Here is a 23,093-nt window from a genome sequence, read left to right as displayed (position 1 = left end):
GATGTCAAAAATTATACTTGTTTTAGATACTACATGACATTTGACAAGTACAGACAGACACAGGGGCAATGAATAATTAGTGCTGTAGCAACATTCCAATATTTCCTGCAATTACAACTATAGTAAATCATTAATATTCACTAAAGAAGTCTCATGAAAATCCATTCTAGATGGGTATAAACTCTCTTAATAATACTACACTCCTCTGAATGATCTTTTAAGAGGTAAAGGAATTCTTAGAAGAAAATGATCACTGCATTTTCCAAGCAAACTTTCTCAAAACATAAATTTTCTTATATCCAAAGTGACAAGTCATTTGAACTACAAATATGAAATATGCACATAATTTCCTTCAGATTTTTGGTCAAGTAGAGTACTTCATGAGACTGATGTAATACACACACACACACACACACACACACACAATGGCTGAGTTTGCATGCAGAATTTTAGAAATAATAGATTTATAGTTTACTGATGCTGAAACTTACAAATTAAAAACCGATCTATTACACATAACTGAACTAAACTTTGATTTCTTATGTATGACTGAAATCTACATAAGAAAAATATAATTATGATATGAAATAAAAATAACAATAATTTCAATCACTTGCAAGCACAGCCAAGAGGTAAGTTAGGAAAATAAATCAATGGGAAGTAATATGTCATCAGTGCCTGGCAGGTATCCAGCACATCAACAACATGTGCTGCGATGACAGTCCACATGAGGTAAATGGGGTTGGATGTGGTGCGGATAAAGGAAATTCTCAAACCACACAATAAACATCGTTTTACCCAGGTGCATGATGCCTCCAGAAAATTCATATGCATAGTTTTAAATTCCATAACAGTTCAACTATTTTATATAAACACTAAATATAATTTTCACTCTTCGTCAAAACTTTATTTATTTGACAGTTACTCCGATATTAACCCTATTATTCTAAGTGATAGTTTCTTTCAACGTTTAAATGTTCTCACCGAAACTACCACAGTGCTGTACTGAATAAGGCATGACAGTATTATTAAAGATCTATGTTAATAATTAATAGACTGCTTGTATTATCTTCCATTCAATCAGTGAAGTAATTATTGCTTTCACTCCAGGTCCTTATGGGAATTAGAAAGTTATAAAAAAGATTAATAAAGATACAAAATTGTAACTGAATTTTGTGCACCAATTTGTGTGAGAAAAATGAACACAAGAACCCACACTCGTTATTTCAGCTACATAATCTTTCCTGGAGACACACACAAGCCTTGGGACATACCCTTCCCACCCATTGAGAATCTCGGCAGACTTCTCAGTTACGGAAGCGAACTGGCCCGACGTGACTTGGTCTGAGTTGTTCTGAACTGGTATTTGCTGCACTGGGGTGAGCTGAACTTGTTCCTGGTTCATTTGGGCAGACAACTGAGGAGCTAACTTGGTCTGGATGATCTGAGGCTCAATCTGAGACTCAATCATGGCTGAGTCTACAGTTGTGTTGAGAGTCGTGTTCAAAGACTCCGGCCTACCAACCCCAAAGCCAGATCATTATATTTTTTTTCCTTGCTTACTCTTCTACAAGTTTCATGACTTTATTTCTCCTTAACATATAATCATAAAGAGATAATTTCAAATAAAAATTCTACCAAGAGGAATCCTATTACAACTACAGTACATAAGAATTACATGTTACTGTATTCATACCATTCTTAACCCCTTCAACACACACCTCATCACACTCACAACAGTACCAACGTTCTTTCAGATTTGGGCGTTAATCTAAATCTTCTTCACTTCACGTTCCTTACACAGGATACATAATGAAGAAGATAATTAAAATGCGACAAAAAAGGAATTCAATCTAAGGAACATCAAGTTCATACGTAACCCAAATCTGAAGACGTTTAAAAATTCAAATAAAAACGGTTTGTAAAAAAGACAAATTTTAAATAAGAAACTACATCCTCCAGCAACCCCCCTCCTCCCTTTGGTCACTTGGGCAAGCCTATAGTCTGTCTATTCTCCTCCTCACTTTTCATTTTAACAGCACTATATATAAAATCTCTAACCCCCGGAGCACCCTCAACTAACACAGTATCACTTTATATCTAGCTAATAAATCAAGCTTTCAAGTAGTAATGAATTGCAAAAAATCTCAAGAGTATACTGTATATCCTTTTACCAATGAATCCAAGATACCATGGCATATTTAAAATATATACAATACAAAATAAAGATAAAATTATATATTTAAAATTCACAAATTTTAAATAATACACCGAAAGATCACGCTGGGTAGAATGACATAAATGTATTGTATGTAATAAAATGAGACAAAATCAGCTGCTCAATTTTCCTCGTTGAAAATATAAAATTTACGTTTTTTTTTTCTATAACACGTGATCATTTTAATCCGTTACTGAAGGGGCCGAGATATCAATTTGGCATTTTTTTTTTTTACTTTCTTCAGCTAATATGGAGATTAAATTCCCTTCATAAATGCCGGGGGGAGTAAAAACCTAAACATCCACAACTAAACATCACACAAATCCAATTAACTTAGAAATATTCAATATTTTCCTAAATTTATACAATTCTACCTCCATTCACTTCAAGTTTTATGTCACTGTGTGGAAGGGGTTAATAGTACACACCCATAATCAGTATGACACCTGTTACTGCACCTGTTGTAAGTCCCTCAGATCCAACATCTTATAATATATACAATACCTCTACCTGTATGTGTTTAATCTGCTCATAGACACCAAATCCCCAAAAGCTGTGACATTTAAAACCTCACCAGCAAAGCTTTAGCCAATTATGTAGTCATCATGAGAGTATAATCAAGCCCTGATATGGAAAGTTGGTTTACTCCCGGTCCTCTGCAAGCAATAATGTTATCCTTTATACAGTCTGAGAATAAACCGTCTCTGTCTGAAAGGTGAAGAACGTCAAGCGGAAAGGTTATGACAGGACACCAGGGGGACGAGAACCTTAACACCCCGATACAAACTTGGCCAGGCATTACTGAGGTTAGATGGTGAAGAATATAATAACGTATCCATATTGTTTTATCAGCCTGACAATCCTGAAGAGAATCTCGACTTAAGCACAGAACACTCACATGTTAAGTATGTGTTGATGAACATACAAGAAGCTTAGAGCTGTGACAATTGTGGAAAAACACAACAGCAACAAGAGAAAGTTAATTAAGATGCCAATAAAAACACTGCTTGTTAAATACTAAATAGTAGAGAATTTCTGTATACCAATAGCTACTCTGTATACTGTTTAACCCATAATATTAACTGGTATACATAAAATAGTCCTGCAATGTTTTAACCATTATAAAAATACAACTGATATAAAAATTTGGGTCTCAAGTTCTTCAGATTCAGTTTCCATTTAGGTATGAGGATGGTGACGCTATACAGTACGGGGAATCTGCTTACCAACACATCCACTATGGAAAATATGACACTATACTGCACATAAGATTAAACTGATGCCGAGTACACTAGATGTATTCAACGTAAATTACAATATATATTTCTATTCTGCCTCCCTGTTGAAATAATTGTACCTAAATATATCAAGATCGAATAGTTTTAATATTTTGCCTGACTATTACAACAACTAACATAAATAACATATATGAAAGTTAGACTTTTGACTTAACTTGTATTTTGAAGTAATTTATATGGGGCAAACAAACTAATTCTGTTTATACACCAATTATACTAAAAAATACTGATTAAGATGGTTATTCTCCAGTTTCCAGGACCCTGTTTCTGAAGGCTAACTTGTCCTATATACAACATTGCAGTGACATAGAACCTAAGAACTCAACCTAACCTAACATGTAATCATGAACCAGAAACTGATTTATTTCACCTTTGTTCCTACACTGACAAATCTTCTTATTTCTACCGACAGTCTCTTGAATCAATAAATACACTAATACTGTAATGTACATATTAATTAATTTTCCCTCCTCTTCAGCTTTAAATATGTTTCTTATCTATACAACAACTACATACTTTTAACACAAAATACCTTTACATTAAAATGCGACTACAGTATACTGTACAGGTATATTCATAATCTGCGTCTACAGGTATATACGAGAACATATTAAATGCCCTACAAAAACTCCATCACAAGCGGCATAATAACGAGAATAATATCTGGAATTCATAAGCTACATTAAACTGCTCTTCAAACTGAAAAGTAAAAAGTAAAAATATCTATACCGATAGAAATATATTTAAAAAAAATCAACGTAGGGACAAGTAACCAACTTACCCAGCAAGGATGGGAGTCTTGGCAACATCAACATTGTCTGATGGATAATGACCGGTGAACTGTGGGTAGTGATGTTCCTTTTGATGTTGTGGGCTCAACTGATCTGCTGGAGCCACTGGTGGAGCTATGAATGAGTTAGAAAAATAAATAAATAAATACACAGATAAAATAAATAACTACAATACTGTACATCTAATATCTAATTCAGCCACACCATAACTAACCCTAAAATGCACTAAACACACACTATCACAAAATTCATCATATGCACTAATTGACCCAAACTGGAAATTCTAAGCACTGTAACATTCACTGATTTGAAGATTAAGTACAGCAGGGCCCATATTATCTCCCTTCCTGAACAACTATCATACATGCTGTCTGCTCTCTACACCATTAGTTATGCTTGAGATATCATTGCTCTCTCAGTCAAACTTTATCAATAAACTCAAACATCTTCATTGTCGATAAGAATAACAAATATACAACAGCATTGGAATCACTAAATTTTGTGCTGTATTGATTCCATCCATAGAGGTGTTTGTGGTACAGACAGTGGTATCAAACACTACTATGTCCAAACTTCAATCCTGGGTTGGATGCGAGAAGGTATATTGTACAGTGACTCTACTCAACATCGTAGGTTTTCACTAGACACTTCAGTTTCCTCTTGTGCTAAGCCCTGGACCAATCAGGATGGCCCTCACTAGACACTCAAGGACAACCACCTAAGCTCAACTAATAGAGCTATCCTGTAGACATATATACAGTATACATAAAGTAACTGAATAATAATACGTGTAATAATAGATCATACATAGATACAGAATATAACCTACACTGATACATAACCCCAAAAATTCCATTCCTCACCTGCCATCGAGTTGCTTATGAAAGACACATCCATCTTCTCATCCTTGGTGACGTCGATGGGGAGAGAATCATCGCCAAGAGACTTCATCTCATCTACAGTGAGGTATCGGTAGGACTGATCGCCCAGCATTGTGTCGTCACCTATACGTAGGCAAGAGACGAGATCCAAGGACGATTCAAACAACATTACCAGCATAAAACAAAACTTAAATATCTAAAAGAAAATGTCCAATGATAAATTTCTTAACTGAAAATAATAAACTGGGTAATTATACTTACACAATATACATATGCATAGGGATACATATACATATACAGTCACATCATATTTACCGACACTGTTTTATCTACTCAGCCAAAAAGTGACGGATCAAAAGACACTGATCCTTTCACCACTTCTTATACACTTACATTCATGTTTATTATAATTCCTCCCCAAATTAAAATGCTTACAACTACGGTCGTTTCGTATAAACTAACCATTCATTACATATTCTAAATTACATATCGATATGCACATCTAAAAAACTTTAACTGGACAATTAATCAATAATCAGATAAAAAAAAATTTAATAAAATAAAATTACCCAAACTGAATATATTTTATACATCTACATAAGTTCTGATGAAATTTACGACTCACATGTGTACCGATAAATCACCATCAGTGTTTCCTTATACAATGACTATAATTAACTGTACTTAACACCGAAATAAACCCACTTTTATGAAATTGTATGATCATAAAATACAATCCACATTTCTATTAGGATTAAAAATATTTATACAGTACAGTATAGGAGGCTTTAAGAAAATAATAATGAATGAAGTTAACGTATTTAAAATCTATAGAAATGACTAATACAAAAATCTTAAGAGACGAGTTCTGCAAAAATTCCACAACTACAAATTCGGTAAAACTATTCGCAATGTGGTGTCAAAGAACGAATTATAAATATTTCCTCTCCTATTATTTAGTCTCCAAGAATGATAAAAATAATACTATCGGGTAACTAGCCTTAATCATTCTTTTTTAACATACCACTCAATCATACACATATACTGTACACGAAGCAGATGTACATTCTGGTTTTTTGGTACTGTAATTTGCATTATACGTAATGTACCTAAATTCCATATATATTTGATGCACATAAATAAGGGAAGGATAGAACAAATATATACCAATTTAAAACCAAGCATGGATTGGTGACTCATATACAGCGGCAACCAGAGCTCCCAAGACGAGTGGGATGGAATAAATTCAAGAAATATAATGTAAAGAGAATATATTTCTCATCACAATCGTTGACCAAAACAAGTACTTGGAGGTATCTGTTGTCAATCAATCTTAAAAGCTTAATCTTCACCTCAATGCTAACATACCACTTCCCGACAACACATTTGTCATTGGTTATAAAATAAACAACAAGATCAACAAACCATTTTATCTCAGAACCCCATTGGAGAAGGACTAAATCTGTCACCTGATCCACGCTATGTTGTGTACAGTCCTGGGATTTTAGGATTAATCCCTTATCTCACTAAATCATGGCTAAGGTGATACATGACTTAAAGCCAGCTACTGTACAAGAAGGATGGAGGCAAGGCCAAAGATAAAACATAACTACACTTAAGCCTTGAGCTCCGGGTTAGGAACTAGAATATCCTTATAGCAACCTGAGGCCAGACACATACACCTGGTAAACCACAACACTGAGCTACACATTGCAAGGTTTAGGCACAACGGCAAGTAGAGTTAACCCTACAATTGAACCTGCCAGCAACCAGGAACCAGGATATTGTCCAATTATAAACACTAATGCTATATGTACACCTAGAAATGATTGGTAAACAGTCTAACCCGAGATAAAGTGTTCAAAATGTGTCAGAGAAAAAACTTAGCTGCTAAAACACACGGAGTATGACATGAAGTTGTCCAATCAGCGTGGCCAAATGGCTGAAAGTAAGTGTGTTGATCGTGTTGACTACTTTATAACCAGTGACATACGTATATGGATAGCAGATTGCACGTGTTACCATAATGACGAACACTCGGTTTTGAGCCTGACTGGTAACTGATGCCTCCAAGTACAGTATCCTCTTTTCCCAGGGGCCATGGTCTTGTTGAAAAATATAAAACAGTCTCTCTGGAATTTCTACAATTTAGTCCCAGTCAAACATATGAAGTAATTGTCAAACTGTTCGCCTGACTGTACTGTACATGAGTCACCCAATGCATATGTAAATTATAAAATACTACAATGAGGTGTATGAACTTAAGGCAAACAACAATATCTACTTGCCATAATAAGATAATAATAATAATAATAATAATAATAATAATAATAATAATAATAATAATAATGGTCTGAAACCCACTAGTTTGATCACATTCCTAGCCATCAGAGGAGACATTTAACATTTAATATAAGAATAATTAAATATTACTGGGATAACACAGCCAATAAACACTACATAAGGGATCTCCGAGTAGCAGCAAGAGATGATATGCTACAAATAACAAATAAAAAACCCTCGTCTCACCCTGAACTATTGCTGGACAAGATCATGAGAATCTTATCTTTGACTTTACCTCACTGAACTTAAACTTGTATTAGGGCCTGTAAATAAATCAACAGCCGGCAAAAAAGATCTCCTTAAAGTTGCTGTATTGACTCAATTAAAATGAAAGATATTAAAAGATAAATCTTTGATAAATGTCTTATCCTCACTACAAACCCTCAGTATGTGACTCTTTGCTACCCTCTCTCAGCACATCATAGAAAATTTAAGTTAAGTATATGATATGGAACCAGAGTTTAAATAATAATACTAAAGAATAGAAATCACCAAGCACACACATTCACACACAAATGTATATACAGTTACAGTATATATAATGGTACAGTACTGTATAAGAAGCCTCTGCTATATAACAGCCATGAACATCATCATTCAAAATTTCTCAGTAAACTAATTAAGGACTTCACACGAGAGTACTGGAACTAACACAGTCTGCAGTATCCAGTGAAACCTTCCAACCTATCTCAAACTTCACTTTAATGAAAATAGTTTTGAAATTTTAATTAACTGAAAATAAAACATGTAACAAATTCAAATACCTTACAAAATTATTTTACCGAATAAATAAAAAATTCCTAACTTGCCCTATGTACGAGTGTATGTTACATAAACCTGAATACTGTATGATTCACCTTTTTTTTTTCAATTTAATTTCATTTAAGCAGGATATTATTAAATGAAAATAATTAAACACAGTTGACTACTATAATAATGTTATTGGTTGAAACAATAACAGGCTGTAGTTCCAGCCACATGAGACACACTGGTCCAGGGTATATCTCTGGTCTGGCCGGGACCCTTGTGATCACTGGCTGACTGAGATCCAGACGAATATTCCTCATAACTGAAGACATAAGAATGTATCTAACTGGCTGTCAAACTAAATTACATTCAAATAGGAAATAAAAAATTTTGGTCATACTATCTTCACCAGATTAGTTTACTTAATGCCAGTCAAGGAGATAATAATTTACCATAAAGAACAAGACAAAGATTCTATAAAAATTCATATAAGTCTGTGAGTTAATGGAATTTTTATTTAGAATTTCTTTTCATTCAGTGTAAGTCAACTAAGTAAGTGCCTTCTAACACCTTTAGTTACAGGAAATGTCTATTGTAAGAACCTCGAAGTATGCAGACCCTTGGCTCGCTCGACCAAGCATGCCACTGAGTATGCAGACACTGGTGAACATAACTGCATTATTCACAGTGTTGGTGCCATCCTGTGCACACGCTATACTGTCTCCAGGGTAACTTGTAAATATCACATTGGCTGCAGACTGACCCAAAATGCCTCATGTGTCACGGACTTTGAGGACTCAGAATGCAACCCATTTTTTTTTCATACGTTTAAATGCCACTGGAATTGCAGTTGGCAATATCATGTACAATGTAAGGACACATTACAGTATAGTACTGTGACATAGCAGGGGCTTCCATTATACATAAAAGGTATACTGTATACTGTGCATACAAGAGACATACAGAAAATAGTCTCCTCTTACATAATAACTTAGGTTACATCTATAAAAGTTTAAATACAATGAACTGTAATAAAACATTAAACATTATGATGCACATGTATTAAACCATCCAATGAAAATACATATAAAAAACATTAAGAATAACATGAATAACAACAACATAAAATGGCATAGCACAAGATACACAAAATAATTCCTAAGTAATTATTTCAGTTATTATCTGGTTAATTCTGGGGAAGGAAATGAATGTGAATAAACAGCCTACAAAACAAGAAAGAATTATACTGTATTTATAACTCCTAAGTGTATAAACTCATATATATACAGTTTCTTTAAGCCTAGGCCCACTTAATGCAGGAAACAGATGCGAGTTACCAGAGAAAATACACACACACACACACACACATTTTTTCCATTCATTTGTAATCATTCATTCATTCATTCATTCTGACTCACGTAAAAGTCCGTAAATCTTCTTTATCCCAGAGGCTTTACATGAGCCAGCACCACCCATCAGCAGTAGTCCTTCCTCCCCCCCCAAAAAATAATCACTCAATACCATGCTCTCTAACCATACCAAATGTAATATAATGTAATCAATAAAATAATATCCCTATACATGCCCTTCTTTAACTCCTACGACAGTTCTCTCCCCATATATATCTCATTCTATCTAATACATTACTTCTCCTTCCTTCCATTACTCTGTGGGGCATCACTTATCATTCCACATGCAAGCACGCCCACTGATAGATAACTAACACACACTCCTTCCTCTATATTATCTCCATTCAAGCTATTATTATTTCTTTTATGTCTCTGTTCATTTGTTTTCACCACTTTTGTTCACATTTCTATCGACTTTCTCCTCACACACACATACGCACACTAACATTTGTAATTTTCCTTCTAAACTGCACACTACACTAACATGAGTGCAAAGAGCGATTGACTCGTCTGATCTCCCAGTCACATACCATCTCAGCCTTCATCAGTGAAACCCTTCCTTCCAACACACTCACTTTTTTACACATACTATATACATTCACATACCGGTACACACACATGCATGCAGACACAAACATTCATATACCGATAAACACACACACAATTTCAAACACAGTCATTTATTGCAGGCTATAAAAATTTCCAAACAGTGGATAGAATATAACATTAGAAAAATAATGTGCATACACTTACTTTATAAACATATATATATACTGTATATACAATCAATAAACTTAAAATACAACAACATATGAATAAAGCACACCTGGTACTAGAGATGCGCTCCTTTCATAGTCGTAGTGAGATCAGTTAAGCACCAGCCTCCCTACACAACTACAGTACACCCCTTGACCAGCGTAGAGAGCAACCATATAAAACTCAGTTGACTCTTAAACACTAAGAAAATCCTGGCTGTCACTTACAAGCCTGGGGACACACTACAAAAGCCAATACTACACCTGATAAATTAGATAAGCGTAATCTGAATGCCCTTATCTCCACCAAGCACAATGACCACCACCACCACCCAAAACCCACGGACTCACATTAACATAAACAAACGTGTAGCGTTGATGGGGTTTCTCTTAGAACTAAAAAAATAACATCAAGTCATCCTAGTCATCTCTCATGCTGTATTCACTAACAACTAATTTATAGCCATTCATGATGCAATCCTTAAACTGTATAAGTTAAACACAAGATGGTCTCATTGGCAGTTTTTCTTATTCTGATTAAACTTTCAGACCTAAGTATCTACTGTATACAAAGGACTTATTACACTTATTATGCTTGAGAACATATTGCCAAAGTTACTGAATCAACTGGATAAATATACTAAATAAAAATGCAAACAAGATATAAAGGCGTAAATATATGAAAAACGCCATTTAACGGTTTCACTCTAGTGTACTAATATTTCTTGACTAAAAAATGTCTTCCTTTTATAATAAAATGGTTTTACTCCTATACAGTTTAAGAAATTATAAACTTATTGCATTTACTTCACTAATCAACATGCATAGATTCTTAAACATGGCTTGTGAGCACTAATATTCATAGTATAATGTTTAGTGTTATGATGAGAGAACACTTTGGCTTACACACTTGGGTCCATAATGTTTGGGGATTTTTCTTGGTGTCAATAAACCAACAGATAAAATTACAAGAAAAATTTATCAATGAACTGTGAAGATAATCTGCCCAAAAGAAAAGTGTGGGAAAACAAGTGACAACAGAAGGTATGACATTTTGAGAATAGGATTACAATACAGTATTACTTTTGTAGGATAGAGAAGTATGTGTTCCAATATGTTGTTGAGTTAGATATGTGACTTTGTGAAGATTTAGATGGAAAAAATACAGAAATGGTGAAGTTAATATAGGTGATAAGAAAAAATTAGATAGTGTTAAAAGAAATATTGAAGATATACTAAAAGAATAAATATATAAAATACCACAGGTGGAGCAAACGAAACAATAGTATTGAACCTGTTTACTAAACCTCTTAGAAGTGTGTGTCAGACTGTTGGAGATGTGACATAATACTTTATAAGATTAGGAGTGTCATAAAGGAAGTTCTTTTTATAATGGAAATAATAAAAGAGCTGGAAAATGTATCGGAGTACTGTAATAAAGTGTTGGGGGAAGTGGGGACTGTAAAAGATGTGCTGTTAAGTTATATACAGCTGAAAATATCAAGATATGTTGAATAATTAAGAGAATCACAGGTAAACATCTGGAAAGGTATTTGCAGAAAAGTACAAGACATCATGTTGGATATGTGTTGAAGAAATGACAAGTGATTAGGTTAAGTTAGGTTTTATCAGGTATTTTTGTATTATAATCTGGATTTCCTGTGACAAACATTTGGGCACATACGATTAGTACTGAGAAATCAAGTGATGGAGTTCATATTTATTAGATTTCAGCATGACAAGGGCAGTTCTCAATAACACGAAGATGTCTAAGTCCACTGCCATTACCTTAACAGATCAGATGTTAAGTGCGTCTTTTTTTCCACTCATTCAAGCCATCTCCTGCTATAACAAACAGTGGCCAGACTCAAGCACATACTCTCCCTTCATTTGATGTCACTCCTTCACTCTTCTTCCTTCCTAACAAACCATTAATATTTCCTATAAAAACTCTGGAAAGCATTCAATGCTCCCTCCTTCCCTGTAATTGTCACTTCCTCTGTCACTTCTCTCTTGTAACCGACTCATATGCCCTTCTCATCTCCTTACTGTACATTGCTGTCCTCTCATCACACTATTCCCTCAAAATTTTTCCTATTTCCTTGTACCCCCCCCCACCCCCCCACACACACACACACATCAACTGCACTCATGAGATGTTCCCCTTTTACTCTACTCCCATGTACAGAGATCCATCCACCTTATCTCAATCTTATCTTTATACCTTTTACCTATATCCCTTTTTTGGGCAGTGTTTTAGCTATTATTACCTGAATTCTTTGGATCCCCTTTCACTATGAACCTTCCCTCCAACTATTAATCATCCTTCAATCAATAATGGACAGACACAGTGTGACATTCCACCATTGCACAGTCACATCAATCAATATACTATACAGTTCAGTTTACCGTTCTCTAAATTCTCCATTATCTGACCACCATGACTTGAACTTTATTTTGAAGCCGTCTGTTCATCGCAGTCAACCCTTTCTCAGTATACACACCTATCAGTCTCCCCATTTTGATTTTTTCCCAGAATCCTCCTCCTCTCCTTCCCTATCATCATCTCTTGCACTTAAACTCCCCCCTCCTCTTTGTCACTCACTTTCTAGTAGTTTTCAATGCAGTTTATTCAGGTCTTCCCATAACCTCTCTGTGTCTTGGTCTTATCACTTACTATATGCACTCACGATAACCCAACTTTCCTTGCCTATTTTTCCTGCTATGAAGCAAGGTAGCTGGACAGATGCTGAGCCCCTGATGCAAGATGCTTGTCCAATAAAGGACTGTTCAACCATCAGAAAGCACACTCAATCATGTATACTGTACTCAGGTTTATCCGAGTGCAAAAGGAGGTAACTTAATCCTCTACTTCAGTCGAGAAACAAGCCCGAGACCAGAAATTTTCAAAGGATAAATGTTCTACCAACTGTTCTATGGAGACAACAAACTAAACTGGTAACCTGTATGGAAATGAATGAAATTATCATACAATCAAAAATTAAATTGCTAATATAAATATGTTAAGTGGCCCATTCCTTGATATCCCTTTAGTTTACAGTCCTGATCCCTTACTCCTAAATTGTAGACATTTGCTTTGTATATAAAATGAGATTGTTACACTACAATAAACTACAGCACTTTCAGATCTCTACATACGCATGCAACAGTCAAAAGCTTAATTATACTGACCATTGATCTCATGTGTAGCTACCAGAATATGACACAAGGAGACTTAATTATCTGTCATATCTGTATACATGTAGTACTGTACTGAAGAAACTCGTGTTGGCAGCTTAATACTTCCTGTGTTTGTTTTTTCCTCATGCAAAACACCGTATACTAATGCATAATCATATATCCAAATCATGCACATATAATTCTCATAAATACAGGAGAAATCGGGAACCAATTAAAAAACATAAGGCAAGTGCTCATAAGACAGTACAGTATGGTACTGTATAATACCCTACCACTCATGACATGATAAATCCCAATGAAAGCTGTACAGTACAGTATTTGGTTGCTGAAAGAGTCAGTTATCCAACTTGCCCCACATTTTGTAACAACTGTTATAGACTTTTCCTGTATTTTCTACAACCAATATATGGAACTACAGTGACGGTATATCATTCCTAGTGAAGACTTACTGGTGTAGCGTAACTGTCCTTCATAGAACGGGAGCGTGACGTGCTGCTGCTTACCAAACATGGAGGAGACCATAGTGTCGTCACCTGGACACAAACAACACCCACAACGGACAAGGGTTAGTCAGCAACAGTTTTCTGAACTGTTGTCACAGCTACGTCTATGTCTGTCTGATTGTGCTTGATGAAATTTGAAATAGTTTGTTACTGTATTGGTCACTTACAATCAAGCATTCTACACTATCAACATACACAATATTAGCAGCATCATATGAGCTTTAACGACTAACATAAGACGAGTTACTCTAGCTCGTTTTTTTATATGATTATATGACATATTGTACACCTTATTAATCCATAAATATACAAAGAACTTCATCAAGCACATTAAAAGTGTCAGTTTTCATAAAGGTCATTCTGTCTCTTCTCCACTTCCTTCATGCCTTTAGTGTAAGACTTACACCCAAAATATTACAGTTTCAGCAAATAAGTTCCCCTAAATCATGTTATTAACTAGATACAATATTAGTCGGTTAGAACATCATGCATCTTGCAATGTTTACAAGGAGTCACTGCTTTATCAATACATTCATCCAATATATTACAAAACTGTGCAGTATTCATTATCAAATTAAACACAAAACAATAGAGAAATAATATTACAGCTGACAGCAACACACAATACTGTTTAACCACACAATTATATAAGAGTTTGAGCTACTGCTTTCTCAAAATTTAGACAACATATAAACCCAAAATAAAATACTTCAAGCTCAAATAATGCAACTAATGGTTATTGTATTTAAGTGAAATTTATTGAATCTACTTAATTTTGACAATGGCAATGACTTCTCATGAGTAGGGTGATTATTTTCAGAGAACCAATGAAACAAGGCTTAACTACGGTACATATCAAATAGTTAGAGTAACTTTCAAAGTCATTAGTCTAACAAATAAGCTAATAATTATCAAATTCTGAACAAATAAAACATATGCATTTGAAAATCTTAGGTCATAACTTGTGTCCAGTGACAAGAGGCAAAATTTACACTACCAGAGTTATGAGTGCTGACTTGTCAACCTACTCAATATATATGTAATCAGCTGTGAGAGATGAACAACTTGTGACCTACACAAGTATAATACAAGCACTCCTGAAATACTACACAACTTGACATATACAAAAGATAATGAGCAGCACAAGCAACTTCTATCTACAGTTTGTCAAGATGCTGTCACTTGTCAAGTCGGTTTAGAGTAATGGCTCCACCTTACCCTTTTTGATGGTGATGATTCTTGAGAATGCCTTGCACTGTTGCTCTTGCATGCATACATTTTTATTTGGAATCATCAATTCTACAGTAATCACTACACCTCTTATAAAGAGGTAATGACATGCTTAAGCTTAGCTATTTAATAATAGTGCAAATCTATAAACTAATTTTGCTCCATTTGTAGTTGTCAAATTAAGAAGCTGGTTAGACTAAAACTGCCGCATACTGCGTAATGTACAATCATATGTTTATGACATATTAAAAACTTGACCAAATTGAAATGTGAATGTAAATGTAAAATTTTAAAGCCATGCCTAACATGCAAAAGGAAAAAAAATTTAATTTGTGATAATTATATCTTCTGGTTAAATAGCAGACTAAATACATGCCTTAATTTTGCAACAGCAGTTATCACAAAGCATTAACAGAATTATTAAAATAAAAAAGAAACAAAAGAAGACGTCATGTGTGCCAGTCACTGTGTCATTCATATAAACAAAATAATGAGTCATATTTTTCAAAACCACAACAAAATGCTTAAAATAATAAGAAACCCTAAAAACTTTGTTTCAAACAATGAAGTGTTAAAAACGTGACCCCAAACTTGGTCATCAAACTACAGTAGTGTTAAAGAAAACTTGTGAAGGAAATAACAAAAAGCATTCAAAATCTGCACTCAAGATGGTTATCAAACATGGACAGTACAGTTCTGTACTAGAGCTCATTAGGACTGCAGTAGCACAACACACCCTAGCTGTCACACACAAGAGTAACTATCCTGCCTCCAAGGCCTAGAACACTAACAAGTACTTTCCTGTAGCACAAAACTCTCACATGCTAATGAAAAGGTGTTAAGGTATGTGTCTGTGTGTCTAATAATAGTAATACAAATAGATAATGGCTTATTGAAAAGGTACAGTCTACGTGGATCTGTGTGTGCATGTGTCTGAGTGTGCATACAAGTACATATGTATGTATACCATCATGGCTTTATTCTATATACTGAACTTAATAATGCTTTTTGTTCCCATTATGGTACGGAATAAATAAAAATAATGTATAAAATGCATTTCTGATGCACTGATGTCCACAGCAACTCACTATCACTCAAAGAACATGAAGACATGTAAGGAAATAAATACTGTACAATGATGACTCCACCTACAAGTCGACCAACCTAGACATTCCCAGCAACAATAAATGATGTGATTATCATGTCTGCATAAGGCCAAAACAAAAATATCTATGGAATTGTAAATTAACCATCACACAGAATAAAATACAGAGATGAAATGTCACAGAAACCAAGAAAACGTGAACCCTTAAAACCACAGTAGTGTTTTGTTTTTGTTTTACTAATTTCCGACAAACAATTTTTCCTGTTTTCATTGACGTCACACCACCACTGACGCATCTCTCCATCCAAATAAAATAAAATAATGTCTTGTAATAAAAATAATCCACCAAAATCTAAATCTGTAACTAGTGAACATAGAAAACTGATAAAAATAGTGACGCTACAGACACTCCAAACAAATACTTCCATCCCAAAAAAAAAAAAAGTTCCCAATGGAGAAAATAGGTGATAAGATAAAACATAAACTCCTGTAAGAATTAACAACCACCGACTTACCTCCTTCATCCTCGGACTCGCTCATAAAGGTCTCGTGCATGGTCTCCGGCACGACCACCTTGTACTTCTCCTCGGTGACTGTGGTGGTGGTGGTGTTGATGGTCGTCTCCGTTACGATCTTCAACGTCTCGACCACGGAGATGTAGCCGAGACGCTGAGCAATGCTGAGCGCCGTCTTGCCGTCCTGCGTCAGAAGACAAACTGCCATTAAGTATCCCGTGACCAATAATCTAAAAAAAAACATCACCTCCTCCATAGCTGAGAAGAACATATCATACCTAGTCCAACATACTTTTGTTACTCTACTAAAAAAAAAAGCACTTTCCCCCTATCCAAGAAAGCATATGATACCTACATACTTTTGTTAGAGGAAGTCACACATAATAAAAAACAAAAACAATATCTTTATGGTGGAAAAAATTAGATAAATACAAAAGTTAAAACACAAAAACACACAAATGGAATCTCTCTCTCTCTTGGATATACTACAATATAGTATATACCAAACGTTACTCTGCTGGACACACGAATTTACTCACGTTTGTCTCTGTGTTCGGTTCAGCCTTGTTCTCAAGCAGCAAATTTACAATCTGGGTATGGCCTTGTTGAGCTGCCTGGTGGAGTGGCGTGTACCTGTTGGTCGGGAAGAAATAAGTTTATCGTCTTATAAGTGTAACTACCTGTAGTCTTTTCTTCAAACTACAATAGGAATAAAAACTAATCTCGTGACTCTATATGCCTTTACAATTAAACCTTCAGTATGTAAGGTTTTAAATTGTAATCCTTGTATCATGACATTTCCATTACTAAACAAAAATATTAGGAAAAACTTTCCATATCAGGGAGACTAATCTTGTATGTGTCAAGGTTTATGCGACTTAGTTTTACAATAACCTCAAAAACACTTTCAACGAACTTTATTCAATTTTTCAATATTCCACACATAGTTATCACTCCTCATAGAGTCTCTGTACTGTATTTTACTCAAACAATTCTCTTTTACAGTCTATAAATACAGTACAGGATACTTACTTTCTCCTTTACCTGTCATTTAAAATTTTTATTACTTAATTTCTACGATACATTGCCACTTTTACACTGAAATTGAACTTTATCCCACCAACTGTCATATATTTCTGGAACATGTAATACCACCAATCTCTTTTAAAGAAAATAATGCCAATTACTCTTTTACATCTCAAATTTCACAAAAAGAAAAAACTATAAACTTACACAAAACAAAATCCATTATTTTACGATTTGGGGCTATGAAAATCTGACACCTAACAGCAGTATTTCCAGCAGCTCTCCCACTAGTAATGTTTACAAGCCAGAAGGTATAATGACACTGGCACTTCCCAGCCACACAGTGGTAATCTAATCTCTCTATCTCTTGGGTGAGGAGGTTATCGGGTACTCAATATCATCTTGTCCCAGAAATGGTGTCGGTGCTACACTTTCACAGGGACACATGCAATCAGGGATCAATTTGGGTGAGATGTATTGAATCAATACTGTTTGTCTTACATAGATACCAGGATATATTATCAAACTTTATCTTGTATAAAAAAGTAGTAAAAATGATAAAGATTTTCTGAAGTGGATGTGTGATAAAATGAATTCTATCTTTATTATCTCATACTGAATCATCCATCCGGAATCTAATGCAAAAAACATAGCCCATGTTCCGCCATCTTTATCCTAGTAATTTGTGTGTTGGCGTCGTATAACTCATTGCATCATCAGACTTACTCCCAATCATCCCGTGAAGATCCTCAGAGCCACCCAAGCTCCTGCCACAGCCACCACTAGACACTTAAAACACAACATACTCGTATCACACGCCACTCCTCATTCCAACTTAACCTTAACATACAGCTCCAGAGAGTTTAAAATCCCCAAAGCAAACTTTGTGTTGCTGTTAAAACAGTACATAAAATATGACTAACCCAAGCTGAGTGGTGGAGTCGACCTTGGCTCCATGTTTCAACAGGAGGCGCACCATATTCATCTGGCCAAAGTGACAGGCAACATGAAGTGGTGTGTATCCGGCCCTTGTTTCTGGATCAATCTTTAAATAAAATAAAATAAAATGAAATAATCATTAAGAAATCTGTTTAATGGAATATTTTAATGATTACACAGGTTCATACCACTTTATAAATTAATTGTAAATACTATACAGAGTATATACAACCTAGGCAATATTATCACAAGAGAAAAAACATAATATGGAATGTATAGTTGATTAAGAAGTTTAATACCTGGTAATACATACATATATATATATATATATATATATATATATATATATATATATATATATATATATATATATATATACCGTCCTTTTCAAAATTCAATTACAATTTTTAAGTCACCATTAAGTGAAGTCTCACCTGAGCTCGGTGCTTGACTAAGATGGCAGCAACATTGACACGATCCTCCTGCGCACACAAATGTAGTGGCGTCAAGCCATTCTTAGCACAAGCACCGGGTGGAGCCTTGTGTTCAATCAGCAGAGTTGCCATGTCTGTATGACCCTCCTGAAAAATAAAAGAAGATATTTTTCACACATCTGAGGTTAAAAACTGCACTGTATTCTGAAAATGTCTGTTAAATTCTGAGTCATAGTCTGGAAATGTCTGTTAGATTCTGAGTCATGGTAATTCAATTTTGCAGAGTTACATCATGAAAACCCAGGCAAAAAGTTTTCCCATCATACTTATGGTCAAAGACAATAAAATAATTGTGCTAAAGAACAACCAAAATATAGATTATAAAACTTCTCCAGCAAAGGTTCCCAGAGAACTACCGGTAGTGAATTAGTAAGAACAGAATCTTCTGGAACCAGTGATAAATAAGGTACAGTACAGTATACTTTAATATGGATTAACTATAATACAGGTACACTGTATCTGACAAATAACAATAAATTATACACTACCTGGGAGCTAAGATGAAGAGGTGTAAATCCTGCCTTGGATTCAGCATTAGCCTTGGCCTCATACTCGAGAAGTGTTGTAGCAATATCCATCTGGTTCTTGCGAGCAGCAATGTGAAGAGGTGTATAGCCATTCTTTGCTGTAGCATGTGGGGAGGCCCCCTTGTCCAACAGCAGCATAGCCACATTCTGGAAAAAACAAAATTAGTGTTCTAGAATTTTTTTTTTATTCCTAATACTGTACCTCTACATTTATTTTCTCCCCTTTCCTGGACTCACTTCACAGGATTACAAGTTCTTTGACAATTTTTCAGTGATTTTGTAAAATACTATTAATAAAACACTGCAAAACAACATAATATATACACACAGAAACAGTTAAAATGCTCATTGCAGTACTGTATGTTACTCACCTGATGGTCATAATGTGCTGCTACATGAAGTGGAGTAACACCATTCTTGCCCTGGGCATCAACAGGGGCGTCCTTCTGAAGCAGGAGACGAGCAACCTTCAAGTTACCATATTTAGCAGCCAGGTGGAGAGGTGTAAATCCTTTCTTTGTTGTTGAAGTGAGGGAAGCACCGTGCTCCAAGAGAACACTGGCCACTTCCTCCTGGCCTTCTTTAGCAGCAATGTGCAAGGCTGTGTAATGGTCTTTAGTGGTGGCATCAACCGCTGCTCCATGTTGCAGTAACAACACTACAATATCACTGTTACCCAGACGTGAAGCAATATGCAAAGCCGTTTGCTGTTCCTGAAAAAAGATGGAAATGATATTTATAATTAATAATCAACTAAAATTCATCTACAATAACCGTAAAGGAAAGTCTTTAAAAAATAATATAAGTACATACTGTTTATATATTCTTCATTCTGTTACAATACATAAATCACAAAACACTACGCTGGTTGCTAAATGTCCACACGTAGCTCAGACTAGTATCTCAGTACACCGACAATTAAATACTTACTCGAGCTCTGGCATCCACTTGTGCACCATTTCTGAGTAGGATACGGATGATGTCTGTTTGGTTTGCTCTTGCAGCCAGGTGGAGTGGCGTCTCTCCTCGCACAGTTGGCACATCAGCAGAGGCTCCATGTTGGATTAGGTAGATCACAATGTTCATGCAGCCCATAAAGGAGGCAACATGAAGAGGGGTCAGACCAGACTGTACCAGGAGAAAATTAAAATGAGAGGTTGCTTAAAATAAGTTCAAAATTCATAATACAAAGAGGGGGAGGTTGGTAACAAGAGGAAGGAGTTACAGATGGGTTAGAATCACTAGATAGAGGTCAAAGTGCAGGGAAAGTCTCAGAGGTTGTGGACAATCTGCTTTTAATAACCAGATGATGTATATTTACTGAGGAACATTTTAAAAGACAAAGAAAAGGTAAAGAAACACAAAAGATGAAAGACCAGTATTGACATCAGATAAGAGCAAGAGAAAATATAAATAAAGGGACTTAAAATACTTAACCAACTGTTGCAATGGCACCACCAATTTGTGCTCAGTTTACCATAAGATTTAATAACAAATGATCAATACTGTACTCGTAAAATTATAGGAGTCACATTATAGGAGTCACATTACAATCAAAGTCACCCTCTCGACCAAGCCTCGAGTCTTACCTCCGTAGTAGCCTCAATGCTAGCACCGTGTTTGAGGAGCAACTCCACCACCTTGATACGGTTCTTCTTACAAGCAATATGGAGAGGAGTGAAGCCATTCAGAGCTCGAGAATTTGGATCAGCTTTACGGTCCAGCAGCAACTTTGCCACTCGCACATGCCCACAGTGAGCTGAAATAGATTTTGTAATGCAGTGTTGAAAAAAAATAAAATCACATCTCATTTCAATAATACACATAAATTTTAAAATGGACAAATAATAATAATATATTGTCTGGTTTAACTATGGTAAAAAATAATAATATATTGTCTGTCTACAACATATTGTATTCATATCACCAACTTCTTAAATAAAAATATATGCAACAGTCAGTCAGTAATTCTTTCCTAACCATAAAATTTTCCTTCCATCAATTTAACAGCACATAAACTGTAACTTATAATACACTTCCTGCTTTGATTTATTCATCGTAACTGGCTGGAAATAAAACACGGACACACACTCACACGCGTCTCTTCACACCAATATAAAAATTCACCGTATGTGACTTTAGAATAAAATACGGCAAACTTTCATTAAAAATCTACGTCTGTCGGCCAGTCTCACCAGCAACATGAAGAGCAGTAAGGAAATCAACTGTTACATCATCAACAGGGGCCTTATGGTAGAGGAGGATACGAGCAGCGTCAACATGGTCGCCCTGTGAAGCCATATGAAGAGGAGCCAACCCATTCTGTTCCGAGAGAGAGAGAGAGAGAGAGAAAAAATAAATCACGGTATTACACACCTCCATAATATAATACACCTCATTTCCTGTAACCACAAACTATATGAATCTTCTATTGTATTTTTAATAAATTCTTTCTCTCAGATTACCATACCTCTTATCTAGTTCTTAGTGTAAGTTATAAGCCAATACTCTTATCACGTCTATCTCTCTAAGGTCATTCTCAATTGAGGGTTTAGTAATGTATCTCAAAGTTACAATTATGGTTAACTTTTTACTTTGATTCTGTAAGTTAAATTCCAATTCTCACCTTGGTTTTACTAGTAATTGGTGCACCTTTTTCCAGCAGCATATCAACAACAGTCTCGTGGCCTGATCTGGCAGCACAGTGGAGGGGTGTGAGGCCATCCCTGGTCTTGGCCTCGTAGTTAGCTCCTTTATCTATCAACAGTGACACCATATTTCCTTTACCCCATTTGGAGGCAACATGCAGAGGTGTAATCTGGTGCTGTTGGTGAAAATTATCAAAATGAATTTATCGTCGAATTAATCAGTATCAAAATAAAATCCTCAAAAATATCAAATTACTGTATACAGGGTATTGAAAAAGTACCAATATAAGGTATCAAAAATAAATTCTATCCCAAATAGTGCATACAATTTTTTACAACAAACATTCTTAATACAGTACAGTACTGTACAAGTGTACTGATATGAACATTGAAAAAAAGTTCATTATGGATATAATTAAAATTAATAGTTGATTCAGTCTATATGTATATTACTTTTTAGATA

The 23,093-nt window shown here is 35.1% G+C and overlaps 1 protein-coding gene across 31 annotated transcripts in view; it reads right to left on the bottom strand.

Annotated features, from left to right (window-relative positions):
- The window catches only part of LOC121880005 (ankyrin-2-like), a 200,630-nt gene that overhangs the window by 96,983 nt on the left and 80,554 nt on the right, over window positions 1-23,093 (bottom strand). For 20 of the 31 annotated variants that reach the window (XM_042386902.1, XM_042386901.1, XM_042386908.1 and 17 more), the window contains exons 6-19: window positions 22,609-22,806; window positions 22,178-22,304; window positions 21,572-21,741; window positions 20,913-21,110; window positions 20,354-20,695; window positions 19,944-20,129; window positions 19,396-19,542; window positions 18,946-19,067; window positions 17,536-17,629; window positions 16,997-17,180; window positions 14,093-14,176; window positions 5,171-5,311; window positions 4,298-4,421; window positions 1,275-1,517 (exon numbers count right to left, since the gene is read on the bottom strand). In XM_042386902.1, the coding sequence (XP_042242836.1) occupies window positions 1,275-1,517; window positions 4,298-4,421; window positions 5,171-5,311; window positions 14,093-14,176; window positions 16,997-17,180; window positions 17,536-17,629; window positions 18,946-19,067; window positions 19,396-19,542; window positions 19,944-20,129; window positions 20,354-20,695; window positions 20,913-21,110; window positions 21,572-21,741; window positions 22,178-22,304; window positions 22,609-22,806 (2,360 nt within the window). Of the gene's footprint in view, window positions 1-1,274; window positions 1,518-4,297; window positions 4,422-5,170; window positions 5,312-10,513; window positions 10,673-14,092; window positions 14,177-16,996; window positions 17,181-17,535; window positions 17,630-18,945; window positions 19,068-19,395; window positions 19,543-19,943; window positions 20,130-20,353; window positions 20,696-20,912; window positions 21,111-21,571; window positions 21,742-22,177; window positions 22,305-22,608; window positions 22,807-23,093 lie in introns of those variants that run through there. The other 11 variants (XM_042386914.1, XM_042386915.1, XM_042386916.1 and 8 more) reach the window with 4 other exon arrangements.

The sequence above is a fragment of the Homarus americanus genome, unplaced genomic scaffold (assembly GCF_018991925.1).
Source record: "Homarus americanus isolate GMGI-L3 unplaced genomic scaffold, GMGI_Hamer_2.0 scaffold30108, whole genome shotgun sequence".
Classification (NCBI taxonomy): domain Eukaryota; kingdom Metazoa; phylum Arthropoda; class Malacostraca; order Decapoda; family Nephropidae; genus Homarus; species Homarus americanus.
This window is presented reverse-complemented; position numbering and strand designations above follow the sequence as displayed.